Source organism: Hyaena hyaena, unplaced genomic scaffold (assembly GCF_003009895.1).
Source record: "Hyaena hyaena isolate Hyena2069 unplaced genomic scaffold, ASM300989v1 scaffold_330, whole genome shotgun sequence".
In the NCBI taxonomy this organism is placed as follows: Eukaryota; Metazoa; Chordata; class Mammalia; order Carnivora; family Hyaenidae; genus Hyaena; species Hyaena hyaena.
Genome location: NW_024080961.1, coordinates 214,394 through 239,266, shown reverse-complemented (window position 1 = coordinate 239,266; position 24,873 = coordinate 214,394). Strand labels below are relative to the sequence as shown.

The 24,873-nt window shown below is 34.4% G+C and overlaps 1 protein-coding gene and 1 pseudogene across 2 annotated transcripts in view; one reads left to right on the top strand and one right to left on the bottom strand.

Annotated features, from left to right (window-relative positions):
• The window catches only part of SYCP1 (synaptonemal complex protein 1), a 130,432-nt gene that overhangs the window by 73,713 nt on the left and 31,846 nt on the right, over positions 1 to 24,873 (top strand). The window contains exons 20-27 of one of the 2 annotated variants that reach the window (XM_039249066.1): positions 2,412 to 2,493; positions 5,826 to 5,888; positions 8,547 to 8,609; positions 8,780 to 8,842; positions 15,567 to 15,683; positions 16,099 to 16,209; positions 17,796 to 17,888; positions 18,501 to 18,575. In XM_039249066.1, the coding sequence (XP_039104997.1) occupies positions 2,412 to 2,493; positions 5,826 to 5,888; positions 8,547 to 8,609; positions 8,780 to 8,842; positions 15,567 to 15,683; positions 16,099 to 16,209; positions 17,796 to 17,888; positions 18,501 to 18,575 (667 nt within the window). The remainder of the gene's footprint in view (positions 1 to 2,411; positions 2,494 to 5,825; positions 5,889 to 8,546; positions 8,610 to 8,779; positions 8,843 to 15,566; positions 15,684 to 16,098; positions 16,210 to 17,795; positions 17,889 to 18,500; positions 18,576 to 24,873) is intronic. The other variant, XM_039249065.1, reaches the window with a different exon arrangement.
• LOC120243067 lies at positions 11,037 to 11,551 on the bottom strand (annotated as a pseudogene).

Sequence of the window (24,873 nt, the reverse complement as noted above, 5' to 3'; positions counted from 1 at the left end):
GAATTAAATCTAATTGTATTTTTTTGGTAATTTTTCCCACTACTTTTCTACTTAGAAATGTTTTGCCTGTTAAAATCACATAGGGGTGCCTGGGTGGCTTAGTCAGTTAAGCGTCCGACTTTCGCTTAGGGCATGATCTCGCGGTTCGTGGGTTCGAGCCCTGCGTCGGGCTCTGTGCTGACTGCCAGCTCAGAGCCTGGAGCCTGTTTCAGTCTGTGACTCCCACTCTCTCCGACCCTCCCCTGCTCACGCTGTCTCTCTCTCTCTCCTAGAAATAAATAAAACATTAAAAAAATAATAAAACCACGTATTAATCTTTTCATTAGTTCTTTTTCAAATTGATATATTGATATTTAGTTTCTCTTCCCTTTTTCAAATAATAAAAACAATTTTAAGATAGCAGTTTACTTATAACACAGCTATGGATCTATGACTTAGGTTTTGATATATATAGTGTTTTTGTGTTTATTTTCTAAATAACCTGTTTCTGTATTTTTAGTTTCCTTTTAATTCATTAGTAATGTAGATGATTTCTAAATAGTTGGGGGTTCTTGTTTGTACTTCTATTCTGAAGTATTAAGCTTTGGCTTCTCATTTTGGTTAATATATCGGATTCAGGATTATTTGAGATAATGTGAATAAAGTGCTACATATAGTGCCTGGCCACAAAACCATTGCTGTTTTCTAGGTTTGGAAAGTCATCTTTTATTATACTTCTAGTGATTGCCTTTGTTGTTGCTCAATTTTCTCCTTCAGAAGTAGCTATTATTTTTAAGTCAGGCAGAGAAAGACAGCATATGATTGCACGTATAGGAGGATTAGGAGGAACTTAATGGAGGACCGTGGGGGAGAAGAAGGGGGGAAATAGTTGGGGAGAGGGAGAGAGGCAAACCATGAAAGACTCTTGATTACTGAGAACAAACTGAGGACTGATGGGTAGGGGGGGAGGGGGGAGATGTGCATGGAGGAGGGCACTTGTTGGGATGAGCATTGGGTGTTATATGCAAACCAAGATGACAATAAACTATTTGTAAAAAATTAAAAAAAAACGTAGCTGTTATTTTTAGATTGAATCTCTGTGATTAAAGCACTGTACATTTTGGAGATAAAAAAATGAAGACAACATATTTTAGGAGAAGGCTACTTTTTATTTAAGAAAATTAAAATTATTTGGATAGTATCTTTTTGTACATCTACCTACTCTTGGACTTAAATAACTAAATATACTTATATAAATAAATATATGTAAATAAATAAATATATAAATAAACTAAATAAAATAAAAAATATATAAATAAATATTATAAATATATATAAATGAAAAGTAAGAATATACCAATTAAAAGTTTGTTACTTAGTTAAAGACTAAATAGCCTGAATTCAGTTTTTATAAGGCCAGTTATTCCATGATTGAATAATATTTATGTGTATATAAATTTACATATGTGTATAAATTTGTGTGTATATATAAACATATGTAAATATATTATATATATGTATATATATAAATATATATAAATAGCTTCAAGGATGAGCGCCCGGGTGGCTAGTTGGTTGAGCATCGGACTCCTGATTTCGGCTCAGGTTGTGATTCCACTGTGGTGGGATCAAACCCTGCATCAGGCTCCACACTCAGCATGAAGCCTACTTGGGATTCTCTCCCCCTCCCCACCCCCTACCTTTTCCTCCCTCTCCCTGCCCCCTCCCCTGTTCATGTGCTCTCTCTCTAAAATAAATTAAAAAAAAAAGAAAAAAGAAGTACCTTCAAGGATCTAAGACAAAAGACCATTGCTTTCATGTACAACAGGCAGATTTTTAATATACAAAATTTTGAAAGGACAATACATGCATATGGTACAAATTTAGAGCGACAAAGGGGGACACATAGGGAAAGAAAACTATCTTTCCTTTGTCTTTCTGCTATCTAGTTTCCCTCTTTCCCTCCCTAGAGGTATCACTGTTCCTTATGTGAGTTTCCAGAGATTCTCTCTCTTTATGTAAAGATATTTGTCTATGTAAATATCTCAGTCATGTAGTAGTTCCTTAAAAATCACTTGTATTTATGTCCCTAATTTATTTGTATAAAATCATGACTATGTCTTGACTGTGATTACTAATTTAGGACTAAGAAAAGAGTAAAGTGAAATCTTGACTGAAATCAGAAGTTTGCCACTCTAGAGGTTTTTTTAATGGAAAAAGGATCTAGAAAGCTTCAAGTTAAATGTATAATTAATTTAAATGTAGGAGAGGAGGTGGTGTGCCTGTTGATATTAATGCATAAATAATTACCAAACAAAGTGAAAATCTAAACCAACAAAAAATGTAATAGTCAAGCATTTTAGAAATCCCAGAAAATGAATAAAACAAAAATATAAATTTTATTACCATAACACTCTTCCATTTCCTTTAAGGAATGCACTGGAATCTGTGAGAGAAGAACTAAAGCAGAAAGGAGATGAAGTTAAATGTAAATTGGACAAGAGTGAAGAAAATGTATGTTATGTTTAATATAAATTGTAGAATAGAATTTCAGATAATAAACTCAGCACCACGTGTCTAAAAATGTATAAAGTGAAGTATTCTATTGTATAAATAGTGATATAGGGACTGTTGTAGGCTATTGACCCTAAGAATATAGGCAAAGCTGAGTTATTTTGCTTATAGGATTTATATCTAGAAGAAATAGTGGCAGAATTCTAAATTTCTTTCATAAATCCTCAACATTTAATGTTGATTTACATTTTTAGGCTAAACAGGCTCATGCTTTAGTAAATAACATACTGATAAATTGATAAACTTGTATTGTGCTTTGGTGGATAATAACATACTGATAAATTGATAAGCTTGTATTGTGCTTTGGTGGATATGATATCAATATATAGAGATAGAAGGTTTTCAGGGAGGCATGTCACAAAAGTGGAATAGTACTAAGTATGTGATCCCAGCATGTGCCAGGCACTGTTCTGGGTGTCACATCTGGACTTCATTTGTTGCAGTAGATAATGTGTGATCCAATTAAGGTTTTTTTTTTTTTAATGTTTGTATATTTTAGAGAGAGAGAGCAAGGGAGAGCACAGGGAGGGGCAAAGGGAGAGCACAGGGGAGGGGTAAAGAGAGAGGGGGAGACACAGGATCTAAAGCAAGCTCCAGGCTCTGAGCTGTCAGCATAGAGCCTGACGCAGGGCTTGAACTCATGAACCATGAGATCATGACCTGAGCCAAAGTCAGATGTTTAGCTGACTGAGCCACCGAGGCGCCCCCAGTTAAGTAAGGTTTTTCATTAGGAAAGTGATATTTTTAATTTTTAAGAATGGAATGAAGAGATGTGAAAGACACAAATCAGTTGGAAGGGTTTTAAAAAGTCTCCTGAAAGATCTGGAAAAAAAATCTGGAAAGGACTTTGGCCTAGTTTAGTTTACTTACTTATTCCTGAATTAATTATTGTCAGTAAGGGGTAGAGTAATTTGGCGAAGCCTGAGCTATGTACCCACCTACTCCTGGAGGCAGATTAGCTTCAGTTAAGCAACATGGATTTGGCAGTTTTACCATGAAATTTACACTAACAGAGTTTTCTCAGGAAAGAATGGTGGCCAGACCAAAACATAGGTCCTCTGTATAGATGCTATTGGAGCCTGTACAATGGGCATCTAATCAAAAGTTGAGGAAGAATAAGCTTCCTGGAAGAAGTGACATTCCGTTTGAAACCTAATTCCTCTTAGGTTAATAGGAATTAGTGGAAGGCAGAGAGGTGGACACAAATACATCAGGGAGAAGAATATTACACGTATATACACTGTATACAGAGCATGAGACAGTCTGTCATATTTATTTATTATTTAAAAAATTTTTTTTAATTTTTTTAAATTTTTTTTTCTAGGAGAGAGAGAGAGACAGTGTGAGCAGGGGAGGGTCAGAGAGAGAGGGAGTCATAGACTCTGAAACAGGCTCCAGGCTCTGAGCTGGCAGTCAGCACAGAGCCCGACGCGGGGCTCGAACCCACGAACCGCAAGATCATGCCCTAAGCGAAAGTCGGACGCTTAACCGACTAAGCCACCCAGGCACCCCTACAGTCTGTCATATTTAAACAACTATGAAAAGTTCATCTTGGCTGAAAGGTGGAGTTTAAGATCATGGTAATAGTGTAGAGACTCGTAGGAAAAGATGGAAGTGGAGAACTGAAGATCAGGAAAATGAAAGTTGAGAGAGATGAGGGTGGATTATTTAAGGTCTCATAAACTATATTTAGGAATTTGAAGTTATTGAAGACTTTTGACCTGAGGAATGTCATGTTTACTTTTCGAAAGTTGTAAGACTATCTCAACTAAGCATGAGATGAGCTAATATTTTTAAGGGCTTACAGTGTACCAGGAACTAGATGTTCTTCATATATGTTATCTTAGTTAACTGGAAGTTACTTTTGTCTTTTTTTTTTTTTTTAATGAATTTTGAAATCAAGCCTCTGGGAGCATTTGGATGGCTCAGTCTGGTTATGCGTCTTATTCTTGATTTAGGCCTAGGTCATGCATGGTCTCACAGTTTGTGAGATTGAGCCCTGCATCAGGTTCTGGCTGACAGCACAAGAGCCTGTTTGGGATTGTCTCCCTCTTTCTCTCTTTATCCCCTTGCCCCCCTCCCAATAAATAGATAAACTTAAAAAAAAAAAAAAAAAAAAAAAAAAGAAATTGAGGCTCTGAATGGCATGACTAAGAAGTAGTAGTGCTGGTCTTCTAACATTCTTTAGACTATACCATATTTTTTTCTTCAAAAAATATTTTTTACTTTCAGTTTCATATTTAATAATTCAACCAGAAAAAAACCGTCTTATCCTAAAGGCTTGCTGTGTAATTTACTGCTTTAAAATTTGGATCAGAGGCTGCTCAAGACTCCAATCCTTTTGTTTGTGATGTGGTAAAATATGAATTTGGTGTTTAAAGTAAAATAAAAATCCTCTACCAAGAATTTAAATTTATTTTATCAATATACAAGATATTAGTGATGAGTTAAGGAAAAAAACCCCAAAATGCAACACAAGTTTGTTAGCATATTTAAGCTTTTTCCATGGTTGGATTTCAGTATACTTATTGAAACAGCTTCCCAGCTTGCAAGTAGTTCTCAGATACTTGCCTGGCACTGATATTCATTACACTTCCCCCTCCCCCAATCTGCTACCTTAGTTTAGATATTTATATTATTTCATATATGCTTTATCTGAGCCTATTTTCTCATCTCTGAAATGGAGATAATAATATCCGACATGTCTCTATCATTGGGTTATTACAAGGTTCAGATTAACAAATGTTTGTGAAAGACATACTTAAAAAATTATAAACATTTGTATGCAAGACAACTTGTAAAAATCTAGGGTAGGGAGTGCTTGGGTGGGTCAGTGGTTAAGTGTCTAACTCTTGATTTATGCTCGGGTCATGATCTCATTCACTGTTTGTGAGATTGAGCCCTATGAAGGTGCTGCCAGTGAAAAGAGCCTGCTTGGGATTCTTTCTTCCTGCCTCTCTGCCCCTTTCCTGCTTGCGTGTGTGCAGGCATGCACATGCACTCTCTCTCCCTCTAAGTAAATAAACATTTTTTTTTTAATTTCAGGGTAAACTGGGAAGTTAATAAAATATTATGAAGTGATTATTGGGCAAAGATAAGAATGATGAACATTAAAGACAGTTTCTTTTTTAAAAAAGAATACTGAAATAAACTGGGAGAAAGGATATTTTTGTAGAAATAAAAGACTAAGTTTTATAATTCCATTTCTAAAAGATTCACATAGAAGAAAATTTTGTTAACATTTTAATCTGATGTCATATAATGTTTTTTAGGCTCGCAGCATTGAATGTGAAGTTTTAAAAAAAGATAAACAAATGAAGATATTAGAAAACAAGGTATTATCAAATGGCAACAACTGTTTTTGAGAAAAGAGACTCTGTAACAATATATGTATGACTAGATTTTTTAGGACCAGTCTTTCTACTGTCTTGTATAAAGAGATCTCAATTCTCCATTGAAGGCTGTAAGGAATAATTTTGGATTTTTACTGCAGGTTTCTTTGAAGAGGCCCTCAGTTCAGGAGTTTTGTACAGTGCTTTGACGATCAAAGTTTCCTAAGACTCCTCTTTAGTGGTCTCTCCCCTTTCCCCAAAGTTCACACACTCTGCTGCATCTGTTGAGATATCTTTAGAGTGGCAAGATGCTTTTAAACATTATTATTAGACTTTGCTGTCATTCTTATAATCAAGGGAGCTACAGAAAGTTTTCTCATTTTTTTATGTGAAGTTGTAAAGTGTTTTTACTGCCTGGCTGTCTATCCCAATTCACTCTTTCTCTATCCCTCACCACCACGCTCTTGTCCTAAACCTGACTTTATAGTGAGTAGTCCTCTGAAAAAGTATAGTTCACTCTTTGAAGTTCTGACTTCTGATAATCAGCACTATTTTATTCTACCTAGTGTTCTGGTGAATAAAATTCTTTGTTTCTTTGCACGTGAATTTTTTAAAGTGAACTGTGATTTAAAAAACTGATTGTTTAGATTTTTTTCAAGAATTTTTGGACATTCTACCAAATATATTTATCTTCATTAGCCCTAAAAGTTTGGAGATTCTTTAAATTTAAAAGGAATAAAAGTTTGTTATTTTAATTTTCATTAGCTTATTCAGAAAGAAGGGAGAGTGAGATGGGGCAGTCAAAATGACTTCAGAGTTGATAGTTTTGATGTCACTATCATTTTAGTAAGATATATACTTATTTTTGGATGATAGTAATGCCAGTAATAAAGTTTCTGGGGCACCTGGATGGCTCATTTGATAAGCATCCGACTTTGGCTCAGGTCATGATCTCACAGTTCGTGGGTTCGAGCCCCACATCAGGGTCTGTGCTGACAGCTAGCTCAGAGCCTGGAGCCTGCTTCAGATTGTGTAACTCCCTCTCTCTCTGACCCTCCCCTGCTCATGCTCTCTCTCTCCCAGAAATAAATTTAAAAAAACATTAAAAAAATAAAAGTAAAGATGGTTTCTTAGGAATACCAATAATTGAAGTCTTTTCAGGTCTGATAAGCTTTTTGTTCTTTCTGTTGATGTGTTTCCTACTCTTTGACTCCATTCTTTTGTGTTTTTTAAATGATTCTTCAGAATTTCATCTGTGGGATTTCATTGAGGCTTGTACTGAAGTTGGTATCTTCCCAAAAAAATTTTCTTGGAAGCACTATTCACCAGGAACCATTTTAAATTAAATTCTTCATTTTAAGTTTTTCCAAATAATAAACGTAGCATGAATTCAGCCTGTAAACTCATATAAGGCCACCTCATGTCTACAAATTTCACTTAAGTGTTAGCATCAAGACAAACAAGTTTTATTACAGTATCCTTCTCTGTGGCAAATTTATTTCTTGTTTATGTTTTCATAGAGTAGGTAGTCTTTTCAGTTTCTGGCTTTATGCAGGGTTGTGTTATTGAATTCTTTACCTTTAGTGAGCTCTAAGTTTAATCTCCTATCTCCCTTACCTTAGGTAGTTTCAGCATCCATCCTTAGCTGGCTTTGGTGCTATCCCCAAACCTATTATTATTTTAAGTTCTAATTTCAAATAAGCAGATTACTTATTTTGTAGCCATTTACTTTTCAATTATCTTTATCAGGAAGCTTGTTCAGAGTGTCTAGCTGGCTTTTCTGTCAAAACTGGAAATAAGGAAAAATTATATACACAAATAGTTGTACCTGCTAATATGTTTATACCAGTAAAATTGCTGTGAAAATCAGTAAAGTGTTTCTCACTTTTCTTTAGCTCTTCTTTCTGAAGTAGACTGGGGGTGGGGAATATTAAAAATGAGATAAAAAAGTCACTTTAAACAACAGTGCCATGTATTAGTCAGGTTTAGAATAATAGCTGACTATGACTGCATGTGAGTTTTGCAGTAAAAATATTTAACAGAATATTTTGTGCTGAGAGAGATTAGTATTTTTTTTTTCCATTGGAGTTTCTATTTGGATAGAAATTGGGACAATTTACAAAGCTGTAATGTCTTAGGACTGCTTAGAAATCTGTGCTGATTTTATGGTACTCCAAATATTTCTTAGCCTAATGCCACTTGATTCAATCATGCATGTGTACTTAGGTGAAATAGCCTCTTAGCAAGAGATAGAAAAAAGTGGTTTAGATAATAGGAATTAGAATGTAGTTAGGAGAAGATAGAGCATCACATTATTCCCCTTCCCCAAATATAACAAGTAAAAGAGCCTCAGAAATGAGAAATTGGGAATAATGAGTAAGGAAGAAGGCAAATTACAGTTAATCTTATCTCTGGCTGTAGTTTTTCAAAATCCAATAAATAATATAATTCAGCCTTCTGTATAGACTTGACCAAGAGGCATGTTTTCCTTATTAAAATTTATACTTGATCACATAATTTTTGACCTTAATGGAATTATTTAACCACATGATTTTTGAAGTGATCTCTTTGTTACCTTATGCAATATTTTTGTTTAAAATTACTTATTGTGACTGGAATATTGAATTGAATAAAATAATTACAATTTCTTGTAATTTGTAGTATAACAATTTAAGGAAACAAGTTGAAAATAAAAGCAAGTGTGTTGAAGAACTCCAGCAAGAGGTACGTACTGATTCTCAAAATCAAACTATTAAAGGAAAACTATTTTTTTCACTACACTTTTAGAGAATAATGCTTTTCTTTCCTTTAGTAGTTTCAGTCTAAGTCAGTGGCAGTGCAAAATTGAATCACACTGGTACTAAGCATAACACTGTATTTTTAATTTTTTACAGAATAAGGCCTTAAAAAAAAAGGGTACAGCAGAAAGCAAGCAACTGAATATTTATGAGATAAAGGTATTTGGAATCTTTGTTTTTAAAATAGTCGTAAGTAAATGAGAAGTTAGGAATTTTAAACTTCATGTTATAGCAGTTATTTTCAGAAATTATCTTTGAGATTGTAAGAATCAATCATTTTAGTTGTCATAGAGTATTTGTGATTTGGCATATTAAAATAATATAAGCATCTTAAAACATATGAACATGCATGGTATATGTGTGTATTCATATTCCTTACCCATACCTCCAAAATTGAGATTGAGATGGTTTGGAGTGGAGTCTTGGAATCTACATTTTATAGATGCTTTACATATGATTATCTGACTGCACAAGAAGTTTGAGAACCATTGATTTTTGTAGAAACAAATTAAATTTAGGGAATGTCAGCTCAGGATATCAGAGCTCTAATCAGAGCATCTTCCCAAGTCTTTGAACAACAACTGACAGTAAGTATTCAAATAGTTTTTGAGTCTTGAATGGAAAACAATGGTTCTCAGTGTTTGAAACATGTCCCTTTACTAGGAAAACAAAAATATTGCACCTTCCTGTAATACTATTTGAGATTAAAAATATATAAACATAGTGTTAAAAATGAAAAGTCTCAAGCCGCTGGGATTATGTAGAAAAGTAACTGATGCATATATCCTGTAAATCAGGCTTCTGTAGGTAGAATAAAGACAAATGTACAAAATGTTCATAGCAGCGTTACTTGTAATAGCCCTAAACGGAAGATATCTCAGATAACCATCAGTAATATAAACATGAGTCAATAGGAAATCACTCTAAGATACCCAGATGTTAGAATTAGCAGATAAGGTCATTTATGTAGCTATCTTAAATGTGTTTGAACATGGAGAGTATGTTTATAATGAAATAAATAGGGAATCTCCATGAATAAGTGGAAACTTTAAAAAAAAAATCAGATGGAGATTCTAGAACTGAAAAGTAAAATATCTTAAACTTCAAACGTCCTAGAAGTGTATTGAAAATGGATGAAGAGAGTGTCAGTGAACTTGAAGCTGAATCAATAGAAATAATCAGAGAACAGAAGAAAGATTAAAAAAAAAAGAAAGGAATGGTACCTCAGTGGCCTGTGGAACAGTATCAAGTGGTTTTAAATGTGTAATTGGAGACCCTAAGAAGAGGGGAGAGGGAGAATAGGTCAAAAGAAAGTTATTTGAAGGATTTCTGAAAAATTTCCCACATTTAATAAAAAAAATAGAAACTTGCAGATCTGTGGCTTTTATCAAATCCAAAGGAAGATAAACAGAAAATGATACCTAGGCAGGTGTATCTTAGTCAAAGTGCTAAACCGCAAAATAGCACTTAAAAGCAGCCAGAGAAGAACATCATATTGCATATGGGAAACAATGACACAAATGAGGGCTGACCTTGCATTAGGACAGTGAAGGGCAGATGACAAAGGAATGACATCTGTAAAATGGTGCCAGAAATAAACTGTCAAGCCAGAATTCTGTATGCAGCAAAAATAAGGACATTGAGAGCTACTAAATGTTCTAGACCCGCTGAAGGAATTTTTTTCTGTCTGAAGGAAAATGACATCAGATGAAAACTTGAATCAATGGAAGGAATGAAAAGCACTAGAAACAGTAAATATGTAAATGAATATGAAAGGCTATATTTCTTTTTTTTAATTTTTAAAATGTGTATATGGCCTCTCTAAAAACAATGCTACGCAGAGTGCGTAAGATATAGGATAACCATGGCACAAAGGGCAGGAAGGTAAGTACAGCTATTTTGTTGTAAGATTTTACATTATCATGAAGTAGTACACTATTAAATCTTAAGCAGGAGCACCTGGGTGGCTCAGTCGATTAAGTGTCCAACTTTGGCTCAAGTCATGATGTCACGGTTCGTGGGTTCAAGCCCCGTGTCGGGCTCTGTGCTGACAGCTGGCTCAGAGCCTGGAACCTGTTTTGGATTCTGTGTCTCCCTCTCTCTCCGACCCTACCCTGCTCTTGCTGTCTGTCTCTGACTCTCAGAAATAAATAAAGACCTAAAAAATTTTTAAAAAATCTTAAGTAGACTATGATGTGAGTGATACATATTCTCCCAAGAGCAGTCACTATAAAATAATGCAAAGAAACAGTGAAAAGCCGATAGAAGAACTGAAATGGAATACTAAAGAAAACATTTTTTCCCCATTGATTGTCAAATGATCCTTTATTGAAATATTTTTATTTACAGTTACTCAGTAGCTTAGCTGGACTTTCCACTGCACACTATCGATGTCATCTCTGATGTCATGAGGGTGGTGGCCATCAACATTGCAGCCCACAGACTGGGCGGTCCCCAGGATCTCTTTAATGGTCCCAGAGAGTTCTCTGGCTAAAGATTGGTGCCGCATCTGTCAGGCAATGTTGACAATCTTATCAAAAGTGAAATTTCCACTGTGCTTAATGTTTTTCTGCTGCTTTTTGTCTCTTGGCGGTTTCTTGACTGCTCTGATAATCAGCACAGAGGCAGAAGGTTCTACTTCAGTCTGAGCCTGTCTGTTCTGAATGGTCAGTTTCACTATAATCCTCAGACCCTTCCAATCACCAGTTGCTTGGTGATGTCATCAGAAATCTTTTTTGGAGACAGATCCAGGGGCCTGATTTTCGGGTCTAGGACAGATGTGGCACCAACTTCCATACCGTTGCACCTCAGGTATACAACTTTGATCTCTTTGGGATCAAACTTAGACGGCATGGTGAAAGCAGTTGGTGTTGGATGAAACTGGATTTGGGACCACCGAAGAGAGTGGCACCTTCAACTCCTCCCAACCAAAAGCCAAAAAGTGGAATACTAAAAAATTTTGATAAATCCAGAAGAGGAATAGAACAAAAAAAAGATGATAGGAATGGAAGGTAAAGAGCAAAATGATATATCTGAGTCAAATGCAACGATAAGTACCTTAAATATCATTACACTAAATACTTTAATAAAAAGAAAGAGATTGTTAGTCTGGATAAAAAATTGAGACCAAACTATATGCTGCCTATAAGAGACATACTTTATTTAATATAAAGATACAAGGAAGTTGAAAATAAAGATGAAAAATTTACGTTGTATACCATACAAACAGTAAGAATAGGAAAACTGGAGTGACTGTCTTAATACCACACAAAATAGATTAAAATAAAAGTATTATCAGAGATCCAGGGGGCATTTCACAGTGATTATACTTAAAAAGATAGAAGTTTTACCAAGTATATTCTCTAACTACAACAGAATTAAGTTAGAAATAAGTAACCATAAAAAAAAAGAGAAAAAAAAAAGTAACCATAAGAAACCTAGAAAAGGCTATATATTTAGAAACTAAATATCACACTAATAAGTCATAGGCCAAAGAAGAAATCACAAGAAAAGTTAGGAATGATTTTGAACTGAATAATGATAGAAATACAGCATGTCAAAATTTGTGGCATGCATATATCAGGTTTTGGAAGGAAATTTATAAACTTTGTTTTAGAAAAGAAGTAATGTCTCAGGTTTTTATTCAGAAACTGAAAAAAGGTGAGCAAAAAGAAGAGAGATCAAAGAAGTAGAGGAGCGACAAAGAGAAAAAGAGAAAATGAAGTCAAAAGTTGATTCTTTAAAAATATTACTACAATTGATAATCCCTTAGGAGGATTGATCACAAAAAGAATAAAACTCACTAAGGGTAGGGATGAAATATGACATTATTAATATAGGTATTATAAATATTGAAAAGATAATAAGGGAATGTCATAGACAATTATATGCTAATAAATCTGAAACTTAGATGAAATGGGAAAGTTTGGCAAACCTAATATACTAAAACTGACACAAGATGAAATAGAAAATCTGAAGAGCCACATATCAGGGATATTGAACTTGTCATGAAAAATTTCCTAGAGAAATATAAAGATCTGGAAAGTCTCACTGGTGAATTCTAACAAATGCTTCAGGAAGAAATGATACCAGTCTTTGGAGGATGGGCAAAATGGGTGTTGAGGAGTAGGAGATACCGCCTTCTGCTTAGGAATGAGTAAGTCATGAGAGTAAAAGGTACAGCATAGGAGCATAGTCAGTGGTATTGTAATAGTGTTGTGTGATGACAAATGGTAGCTCCAGTTGTGGTGCGTGTAGCCTAATGTATAGAGATGTTGAATGAGTATGTTGTACACCTGAAGCTAATGTAAAACTGTATACGAAAATTAAATGTCAGCCTTCTAAGAACTCTTCCTAAAAATAGAAGGAGAACAACTCCCAACTAGTTTTTTTGATACCAATCCTGACAAAGACATTACAAGAAAAGAAAATCAGAAACCAGTATCCCTTAAAAATATAGGTATAGGGGCACCTGGGTGGCTCAGTTGGTTAAGCATCCGACTTCCACACAGGTCATGATCTCACTGCTCATGAGTATGAGCCCTGCGTCAGGCTCCATGTTGACAGCTCAGAACCTGGAGTCTGCTTCAGATTCTGTGTCTCCCTCTCTCTGCCCCTTCCCCACTTGTGTTCTGTCTCTCTCTCCTTCAAAAATAAACATTAAAAAAATATATAGGTATAAAATCCTTAATATAATAGTAAATTTAATCTAGCAATGTGTGAAAACTATCATGCATTGAACAAAGTGGAAGTTTATCTTGAGAAGGTAGTTTAAAATTTGCAACTATCAGTGTAATTTCCTGTATCAAGTAATAAAAGAGAAAAATTATATACTCATTTCTGACTGCAGAAAAAGTATTGGATAAAATTCACCAATTTTTTTTAAAGTAGAAGTTATTGTCAAGTTAGCTAACATACAGTGTATACAGTGTGCTCTTGGTTTTGGGGATAGATTCCTGTAATTCATTGCTTACATACAACACCCAGTGCTCATCCCAACAAGTGCCCTCCTCAATGCCTATCACCCAGTTTTGCCCTCCCCCACCCCCCTGCCGCCACCATCAGTCCTAAGTTTGTTCTTTGTATTTAAGAGTCTCTTATGGGTTTGCCTCCCTCTCTGTTTGAAACTGTTTTTTTTCCCCTTCCTTTTTCCCATGGTCTTCTGTTAAGTTTCTCAAGTTCCACATATGAGTGAAAACATCTGTGTTTCTCTGACTGACTTACTTCACTTAACATAATACCCTCCATTTCTGTCCACATTGTTGGAAATGGTAGGATTTCATTCTTTCTCTTCGCCAAGTACTACAGTATACTCATACAGTGGAACAGTGTTTTGCAGTGAAAATGAAGGCACTGTATTTACACACATAAATATCTGAAATATATTGCTGAATAAAAAATATAAGACAAAAAGACATACATTTATATAAAGTTCAAAAACAAAAACCTCTGAAATAATATATAAATATGCAGTAGAACTATAAAGAAGAGCAAGGAAAAATATTGTGTTTTTAACTATGACATTTAGATCTTTATTTTGAGGTTTTTTTAAATATGGTATGAGGTCAAGTATCCAACTTTATTTCTTTCCATGTGAATATCAGTTGTCTCAGCAACATTTGCTAAAGAGAGTATTCTTTCCCCATTGAATTGTCGTGTTAGTCTTGTTGAAAATAACTTATAAATTGACCATAGCTGTACGGCTTTATTTCTGGACTCCCAATTCTATTGCCTTGATCTGTATGTTACCTGATGTCAGTATCACACTGTTCTCATTATTGTAGCTTTGTAATAAGTTTTATTACAGATTATTAAATTAATGAGTATGTGCCCTCCAACATCATTCTTTTTCAAGATTGTTTTGGCTCTTCAGGGTCCCTCATGGTTCCATATAAATTTTAGGATCAGCTTCTATATTTCTGACAAAAAAGATAGTTGGGATGTTGGTAGAAATTTCATTGCATGTATCAAAGGGGAATGTCAAGAGAGTGAAAGACAACCCACAGGATGAGAGAGAATATTAGCCAGTCATATAGGTGGTCATGATCTAGTATCCAGAATATATAAAGTACACTTCCAGTTTTACAACAAAATCCAGTCACAGAAGGACAGATGCTGCATGATTCCACTTTTATGAGGTATGATTGAAATTCACAGAAACAGAGATTAGACTGGGCAAGGGGAACAGGGAAATGGAGAGTTCTTCAATTTGTATGAAGTTTCCATTATGTAGGATAAAGTCTAAGATCTGCTGTCCGGCAGCAGATGTTACAGCATGGTACCTCTAGTCAACAACTGTACTGTGAACTTATGAATTTAAGAGGATCTCATGTTAAAGTGTTCTTATGGCAAAAAACAAGGGATAGTATGAAACGTTTGGAGGTGATGCACTATGTCTATTATCTCATTCGTGCTGGTTTTACGTTCTTGTGCATATGTCTAAACTTAACAAATTGTATGCGTTAAATATGTGTAGGTTTTTCTTATGTGTATCAGTTATATCTCAGTAAAGCCGTTTTTTTTTAAAAAACATCAGACTTTTCTTTGAATCACATGGGTGTTCTATCCAAATGGAATACTTCTTTTAATAAAACCTAAACCTGAGACTAAATAAATATTGCTGAGGAATGGATTAAAAATAAAAATATTTTCATTGCTTTTAAAATATTACTTGTCAAGACTACTACATACATACTTTAGGGGAGAAGATAGATTTTGTGAAAAATAAAGCACATCTCGCCATATAAAAAATGTAAGGAAAATAATCCAACTACAATTTCAATGAATAATCTTTTAAGATTCACAAAACCACAAAGTGAATACAGAATATTTTAAAGTAATGCACAGCATTTACTAATGTTCATGTTATTTTCTTTACTCAAAGGTCAATAAATTAGGGTTAGAACTAGAAGTTGCCAAACAAAAATTTAAAGAAATGACTGACATCTATCAAAAAGAAATTAAAGACAAAAAGATATCAGAAGAAAGTCTTTTGAAGGAGGTAGGAAAAACTATGTTTGGAAATTTGTTATCTTAAAAATATATTTTTATTAGCATTTTAAGAGAGAAGCATTTTTAATTATGACTTTTAAAAGATATAATGAATTTATATGAGACAGTAAATTAGTTTCTATAGAAGCTTAATATCTTTGTTATTCTAAGTATTTGAGTATTGAGTAGTATATTTTGAAAAGATTAAGATAACATTAAGAGGTTATAACAGTACAGTGTTATATTGTCATTTCGCTTGAAAGAACACCCTAAATTAAACCAAAACAGTAATGCATTTTCTGCTTGGCTTTCCTAATATCCTTCTGTTTGATTTCTGCATTTTATGAAAGTAGTATATCTGGTCTTTGCATTTAAGTTAAATTTGTTTTTTGTGCATTAATTTTAAGAATCCCTTTATTTTGTAGGTTGAGAAAGCAAAAGTAATAGCTGATGAAGCAGTAAAATTACAGAAAGAAATTGATAAACGATGCCAACATAAAATAGCTGAAATGGTAGCACTTATGGAAAAACATAAGGTAATTCCTTTTGTGTAGTGAAAACTATTAATTAGAGCTATGTATAAAAATGATGAAATCAAGATAACATTCTGATATGTCAGAAAATGTCAGAATTATGCACGAATGGCTAGAATATTCTTGATCTCTCATTTCTCATAGTTTGGGTCTTAACCACACAAAGCTGAGTTTGGGTGTCACTTCCTTGGTAAAATCTCTTTGTCATCGATGATATATGGAAATAATTTTTCTTCTGAATTTTCCTTGTGGTCTCTTCTAGCCACCTTATGTTTATTTAAGTACATCCCTAGGATATATACCTGGTAAATATCTATATCATCCATGTGGATAGCACATATTAGGCTAAACAAATTTTTATCAGTGGTAAAAACAGATAAAAGACTTAATGTTTGTTGTGTTTGTGAGTATGCTTTTTTTTTGTTCTAAAAGTAATATTTTTCTAAAAGTAGTCACTCTTAGGAAATTTAGCTTTATTCCTTTCAAGATTTGGAGAGGAGGTAGGCTGTATCTATCTATTCATTGTTAAAAATTGTTGGTGGAATAATAACATTGCTATGAGGCAACCAACAAGGATTAAAAATATTTGAATAAATATTAACAAAATTTGTAAAAAATATTGGGAACTCGGGGTCCCTGGGTGGTTCAGTCAGTTAAGCATCTAATTCTTTTTTTTTTTAAATAGTTTATTGTCAAGTTGGTTTCCATATAACACCCAGTGCTCATCCCCACAAGTGCCTTCCTCCATGCCCATCAACCCTCTTCCCCTCTCCCCACCCCCATCAGCTCTCAGTTTGTTCTCAGCATTCAAGAGTCTCTCATGGTTTGCCTTTCTCCCTCTCCCCAGCTATTTTTCCCCTTCTCCTCCCCGATGGTCCTCTGTTAAGTTCCTCCTAATCCACCTATACGTGTAAACATACGGTATCTGTCCTTCTCTACCTGACTTGTTTCGCTCAGCATAACACCCTCAAGTTCCATCCACATTGCTACAAATGGCCAAGCATCTGATTCTTGATCTCAGCTCGGGGTTGTGAGTTCAGGTCTCACATTGGGTTCTACTCTGGGCAAGGAGTTTACTTAAAATATTGTGAACTCACAGATTTAAATGTATTTTATGTATCTCAATCCAGTATAATCCTTGATGCTTAAAGTATTTATCTTTTGGCCAGCAGGAGGCCCTTCAAACTGGTTGGCCAGTCCTTTTGACCTTAATAATCTCTGACAGTTTTTTTGCTTTCTATTATGACAAGTGTTCAAGACTCATCTTGTATTCCCAGATCTGGAATCAGTTACTTTTCTAAGGGTCCTGGCGTTTCTACCCTGTTTTCTTTAAATTATGAAATTGAATTTATGAAATTAAAAAGAATTTTTTTGTTGCTCTTGTGTTAGATTATTTTCAAGACCATTTTTTATGTTACATTGATTATGTTATATGAGTAAAAATGACTTTAAAGAAGAAAGCTCAAATATATATCACGGAATTCCTAGACATTTTCTGCCAAATATTAAATGCATAAGGATGCCAGTATTATTAAAACATAACCTTTTTTGTTCTAATATACCCAAAATATTTTCTCTATTTAATATAGCACCAATATGATAAAATAGTTGAAGAAAGAGACTCAGAATTAGGACTTTATAAAAGCAAAGAACAAGAACAGTCATCAATGAAGGCATCTTTGGTGAGATATAGAACAAATAGCAGTAAAGCCAATTTTTACATCTGCATGGCTGATGGTAAAGAATAATATTAAATAAAACCATGGTTTTAGAGCCATATAATAAAAAAAATCTTAGATTTTAAAAAATATCTTATACTTTTATATAATATTATTTATTAATAATAGTAATGTTAATAAATATTAATATTTATATTATTTTATATTTTATATTATCTTAACTTATAGTTAAGTGGTTTTCCAGTTTATATTATTAAATGGTGGAATGAATTATTTTTTTCAAATGAATAAATATAAACTCCAGTTACAAATAAATTTGGAGCTCTGCTAGAGATTGGGAGAGGATGAATGGAATAGATTAGGAGAGATTGAGGAGGAGAATATACATAGTGTTAAATATTTCTTCAGAGAGAACTATAAAAAAATTTGTCTAAATGAAATCTTTTGTCATGTTCAGCTAGCAGGCTTCATATCAGTAGACTTTTAAAGTATATATATTTTATTAGTGAATTTATTTCTCTGAAAAACTGAATATATCGGAAGCATTTGTTAGCATTTTCATTATTTTGAGAAATACATGGATGTACTTATAAATTTCATGTTTTTTTTCTTTAGGAGGCTGAACTATCTAATTTCAAAAATGAACTTTTGTCTGTTAAGAAACAACTTGAAATAGAAAGAGAAGAAAAGGTTGGTTTTATGGCATTATAGATACAGTAACCAATTGTAAAATTTAGGTGCAACTTTGTTTTTCTTAATTTTTTTCTGAAGTATAATTGCAACATTGTTCTTATAAACATGTCATACTGGAAAATGTATATTTGGATAACTAGGATTAAAAAATATAGTTTTGCCCATTAGCTTCTTTTTCAGAAGTATTTAGTATATCCCTTTATTGAAATATTAGACATATAAATATAGGCATACTTTAGGAATGCTTTTAGATAGAAATACTTGGAAAATATTATCTCATATATTACAAAATGCTTATGTATTTAGATTTGTTTATTAACTATTCATCAGGTTTCAGGAAAAAATAATGCCTTATATTTGTATAATGTTTGCAATTTACAAAATGAATTGACTTATTTAAAAAAGTTTTGTATTGTTTATTTTTGAGAGAGAGTGAGAGAACTCATGAGTGAGTGGAGGAGGGGCAGAGAGAGAGGGACACACAGAATCTGAAGCAGGCTCCAGGCTCTGAGCTGTCAGCACAGAGCCAGACATGGGGCTCAAACCCATGAAGTGCGAGATCGTGACCTGAGCCAAAGGGGGATGCTCAACTGACTGAGCCACCCAGGCACTCTGACGAAATAAGTGGGCTTATTTTAAAATGACAGATACCATTTATTTATTTTTGCTCTCTATAGGACAGGCACTGTGCTGACTATCCTACTTTATCTTTAAAACAATGCTATGAGCAATACATATTATCCTCATTTTTACAGAGGTTATTTATTCAGGATCACATAATAAAAAAGTAAAATGGCTTAGAATTCAAATCTAGGTCTATTTTACATGATTCCAAAACCTGTTGTCTTAATCACTCAGCAGCAGCCTAGGTAACTTGCACTTTCAATTTCAAGAGCCTGTACATTTGTTCGTTTTGTTTCTTGTACTTAATTCCTTTCTTCCTTTCTTCACTATGGCAAACCTGACACATCTTTCAACTTCCAAAAGTGAGCTTACTGTATATAAGCACTCTCATAGCAGTTTGTATTTATATTAAAATACTTCTGTCACTCTGTGCTTGTATTATATTTCAGGCTCTTCAGAGGCAAGGATTAGATCTTATTTTTGTTTTCCTGTTTCTGAGCATAGTGCTTTGAAAAAAAATTTTAATGTATTTTTTTATTTTTTTATTCTTTTTTTAAAATGATTATTTTGACAGAGAAAGACGGAGTGCAAGAGGGGGAGGGGCAGAGAGAGAGCGGGAAACACATAATTCAAAGCAGGCTCCAGCCTCTAAGGCTGTTAGCACAGAGCCGACATGGAGCTCAAACTCAAAAATCGTGAGATCATGACCTGAGCTGAAGTCAGACGCTTAACCAACTAAGCCACCCAGGCAGCCCTGAAAAGTTTCTGGTTTTAATGAATGTTGTCAGAAGAATGACTAAATGATTTTCTCTTCACCTATATTAGTAACAGATACTTACCTTTATCCTGCCTTTTTAGTAGAAGAGGACTTCTTCATTGTCTTTACTCTTAATGTTCTTTTCTTTCCACATTTCCTAGTTTTATTGAGATATACTTGACATGCAGCCCTGTATAAATTTTAAGTACACAGCATGATTTGACCTACATATATTGTGAAAAGATTACCATAATACATTTAACATCCATCATTTCGTATAGATGCAAAGAAAAAAATGTTCTTTCCCTTTTCATGAGAATTCTTAGGATTTACTCTCTTAACTATCAAGTATACCATATAGCAGTGTTAACTATAGTCATTGTGTGGTAACTTACATCCCTAGTACTTATTTATTTTATAACTTGAAGTTTGTACTTTTAACCATTTTCATCTAATTCCCCAAACCCCTTGCCCCTGGTAACCACAAATCTGATCTGTTTTTCTATGAGTTTTTTTTTATTTAAAAATTTTTGTAAATGTTTACTTATTTTTGAGAGAGACAGAGACAGCACAAGCAGGATGGAGAGATTGGGGGGGTAGGGGGAGGCAGAGAGATGGAGACACAGAATCTGAAGCAGGCTCCAGGCTCTGAAAAGTCAGTACAGAGCCCGACCTGGGGCTTGAACCCATGAACTGTGAGATCATGACCTGAGCCAAAGTCGGATGCTTAATTGACCGAGCTGCCCAGGTGTCCTGAGTTTTTTAAGTTTTAGATTCCACATATAAATGAGAACATACAAGTATTTGTTTTTCTTTGACTTAATTCATTTAGCATAATGTTCTCAAGGTCCATTCATGTTATTGCAAATGGTAGGATTTCCTTCTTATTTATGACTGAATAATATTTCAGTGTGTGTATATCTATGTATATCACACTTTATACATTCATCTGTTGATAGCACTTAAGTTATTTCTTTATCTTAGCTATTGGAAATAATGTTGCTGCAATGAACATGTGGGGACAGATATCTCTTCAGCATAGTGTTTTCATTTCCTTTGGACGTATTCCTAGAAATGGAATGGCTGGCTCATACGGTAGTTTTATTAATAATTTTTTGGAAGAACTTCTGTACTGTTTTCCATAGTGGCTGTACCAATTTACAATCCCACCAATAGTGCACAAGGGTTTTCTTTTCTTCTTTTCTTGATTTTGTTGTTGTTTCAAGTTTTTATTTAAATTCTAGTTAGTTAACATATAGTGTAATCTTAGTTTCAGGAGTAGAATTTAGTGACTCACTTACATATAATATCCAGTGCTCATCATGACAGGTGCCCTCCTTAATACCCATCACTTATTTACCTCCCTCAGTTTGTTCTCGGTCCTTAAGAGTCTCTTATGGTTAAGAGTCTCTTATGGTTTGTTTCCCTCCTTTTTCTCCCCTTCCCATATGTGCATTCATTTTATTTCTTAAATCCCACACATTAGTGAAATCATATAGTATTTCTCTGTCTCTAACTTATTTTGCTTAGCATAATACACTCTAGCTTCATCCATGTCATTGCAAATGGCAAGATTTCATTCTTTTTGATGGCTGAGTAGTATTCCATGCGTGCGTGCGTGTTTATACCATATCTTCTTTATCCATTCATCAGTCAGTGGATACTTGGGCTCTTTCCATGGTTTGGCTGTTGTTGGCAATGCTGCTACAAACACCTTGGGGTGAATATATCCCTTTGAGTCTGTATTTTTATATTCTTTGGGCAAATAACATTGCAGTTGCTGGGTCATAGGGTAGTTCTATTTTTAACTTTTTCAAGAACCTCCATATTGTTTTCCAGAGTGGCTGCACCTGTTTGCATTCCCGTCAGCAGTGTACATCCTCACCAACATCTTTTTATTTCTTTTGTTGTTAATTTTAGCCATTATGACAGGCTTGGGGTGGCATCTCATCATGGTTTTGATTTGTATTTGACTGATGATGAGTGATGGTGAGCATCTTTTTTGTGTCTGTTATCCATCTAGATGTCGTCTGTGGAAAAATGCCTATTCATGTCTTCTTCCTATTTCTTCACTGGATTATCTGTTTTTTGGCTGTTTGAAAAGTTCTTTATAGATTTTGGATACTAATCCTTTATCAGTTGTGCCGTTTGCAAATATCTTGTCCCATTCCACCAGTTACCTTTTAGTTTTGTTGATTGTTTCCTTTGCTGTGCAGAAGCCTTTTATCTTGATAAAGTCCCAGTAGTTCATTTTTGCTTTTGTTTCCTTTGGCTTCAGAGATGTGTCAAGTAAGAAGTTGGGTCTTTTCATCCATTTTGAGTTTATTTTTGTGTATGGTGTTAGAAAGTGGTTCGGTTTCTTTCTTCACGTTGCTGTTCAGTTTTCTGAGCACCATTTATTGAAAAGACTGTTTTCCATTGGATATTCCTTCTTACTTTGTCAAAGATTAGTTGACTCTATGGTTATGGGTCCATTTCTCGGTTTTCTGTTCTGTTCCGTTGATCTATGTGTCCGTTTTTCTGCCAGTACCATATTGTCTTGCTTATTACAGATTTGTAATAAAGCTTCAAGTCCAGAATTGTGATGCCTCCAGCTTTGTTTTTCTTTTTCAAGATTGCTTTGGCTATTTGGGGTCTTTTGTGCTTCCATATAAATTTTAGGACTGAAAATGCTTTGATAGGGATTGCATAAAATATGTAGATTGCTTTGGGTAGTATTGACATTTTAACAATATTTGTTCTTCCAATCTATGAGCATGGAATGCTTTTCCATTTCTCTGTGTCTTCTTCAGTTTCTTTCATCAGTGTTCTATAGTTTTCAGAGTACAGATATCTTATTTACTTAGGTTTATTCGTAGGTATTGTATGGTTTTTGGTGCAGTTGTAAATGGCATAGATTCCTTGATTTTTCTTTTTGTTGCCTCATTATTGGTGTATAGAAATGCATCAGGTTTCCGTAAATTAATTTTGTATCCTTTGACTTTACTGATTTCATTTATCAGTTGTAGCAATTTTTTAGTGGAGTCTTTTGGGTTTTCTACATAGAATATCATGTCTGCGAATAGTGAAAGTTTGACTTCTTCCTTGCCTTTTTAGATGCCTTTTATTTCTTTTTGTCATTGATTGCTGTGGCTGGGACTTCTAGTACTATGTTAAATAATAATGGCAAGAGTGTGTATCTCTGTCTTGTTCTTGACAATAGAGGAAAAGTTCTGTTTTTCCCCATGGAGGATTATATTAGCTGTCGGCCTTTCATATATGGCCTTTATGATGTTGACATATGTTCCCTCTATCCCTACTTTGTTGAGGGGTTTTATCAAGAATGGATGTGGTACTTCGTCAGATGCTTTCTTCTGCATCTATTGACAGGATCATTATGAAGTATTACATTGATTGATTTGTGAATATTGAACCAACCTTGCAGCCCAGGAATAAATCCCACTTCATCATAGTGACTGATTCTTTTAATGTACTGTTGGATTTGACTTTCCAGTATGTTGTTGAGAATTTTTGCATGCATGTTTATCAGGGATTTTGGTCTGTAATTCTCTTTTTTAGCTCTGTCTGTGGTTTCAGAATCAAGGTAATGATGGCCTTGTGAATGAGTTTGGAAGTTTCCCTTCCATTTCTATTTTTTGGAACAGTTTCAAAAGAATAGGTATTAACTCTTCTTTAAATGTTTGGTCGAATTTGCCTGAAAAGCCCATCAGGCCCTGGACTTTTGTTGGGAGTGTTTTTATTACTGATTCAATTTCTATGCTGGTTCTGTCTGTTCAGGTTTTAGATTTCTTCCTTCTTCAGTTTTGGTAGCTTATGTTTCTAGGAAATTTATCCATTTCTTCCAGATTGCCCCATTTGTTGGCATGTAAGTTTTCATAATACTTTCTTACAGATGTTTGTATTTCTGGGGTGTTGGTTTTGATCTCCCTTCTCTCATTTGTAGTTTTATTTATTTGGGTCCTTTCTCTTTCTGATAAGTCTGGCTAGGGGTTTATCAATTTTGTTAATTCTTTCAAAGAACCAGCTCCTAGTTTCATTGATCTGTTTTATTTTTTGTTTGTATATCATTTATTTTTCTCTAATCTTTATTACTTCCCTTCTTTTGCTGACTTTAGGTTTTATTTGTTCTTTTTCTAGCTCCTTTTAGTATAAAGTAAAATTGTATATTTGAGATTTTTCTTTCTTCTTGAGATAGGCCTGTATTGCTCTATTACTTCCCTCTGATGACCGCTTTTGCTGCATCCCAGACGTTTTGGACTGTCATGTTTTCATTTTCATTTGTTTCTGTGTGTTGTTTTATTTCTTCTTTAATTTCCTGGTTAACCCATTCATTATTTAGTAGGGTGTTCTTAACCTCCATGTACTTGTGGTCTTTCCAATTTTTTTTCTTGTGGCTGAGTTAAGTTTCATAGTGTTGTGGTTGGAAAATATGCATGGTACAATCTCAATCTTTTTGTGCTTATTGAAGCCTGATATGTGACCCAGTATGTGGTCTATTTTGGAAATGTCCCATGTGCACTCAACAAGAATGTGCCCTCCTCCATGCCCATCACCCCCCTCACCCCCCTCACCCCCCCACACCCATCAGTCCTCAGTTTGTTCTCAGCATTCAAGAGTCTCTCACAGTTTGCCTCTCTCCCTCTCCCCCACTATTTCCCGCCTTTTTCTCCCCCATGGTCCTCCGTTAAGTTCCTCCTAATCCTCCTATACATGCAAACATATGGTATTTGTCCTTCTCTGCCTGACTTATTTCGCTCAGCTTAACACCCTCAAGGCCCATCCATGTTGCTACACATGGCCAGATTTCATTCATTCTTTCTCATTGCCATGTAGTATTCCATCATATAGATAAACCACATCTTCTTGATCCATTCGTCCATTGATGGACACTTAGGCTCTTTCCATGTTTTGGCT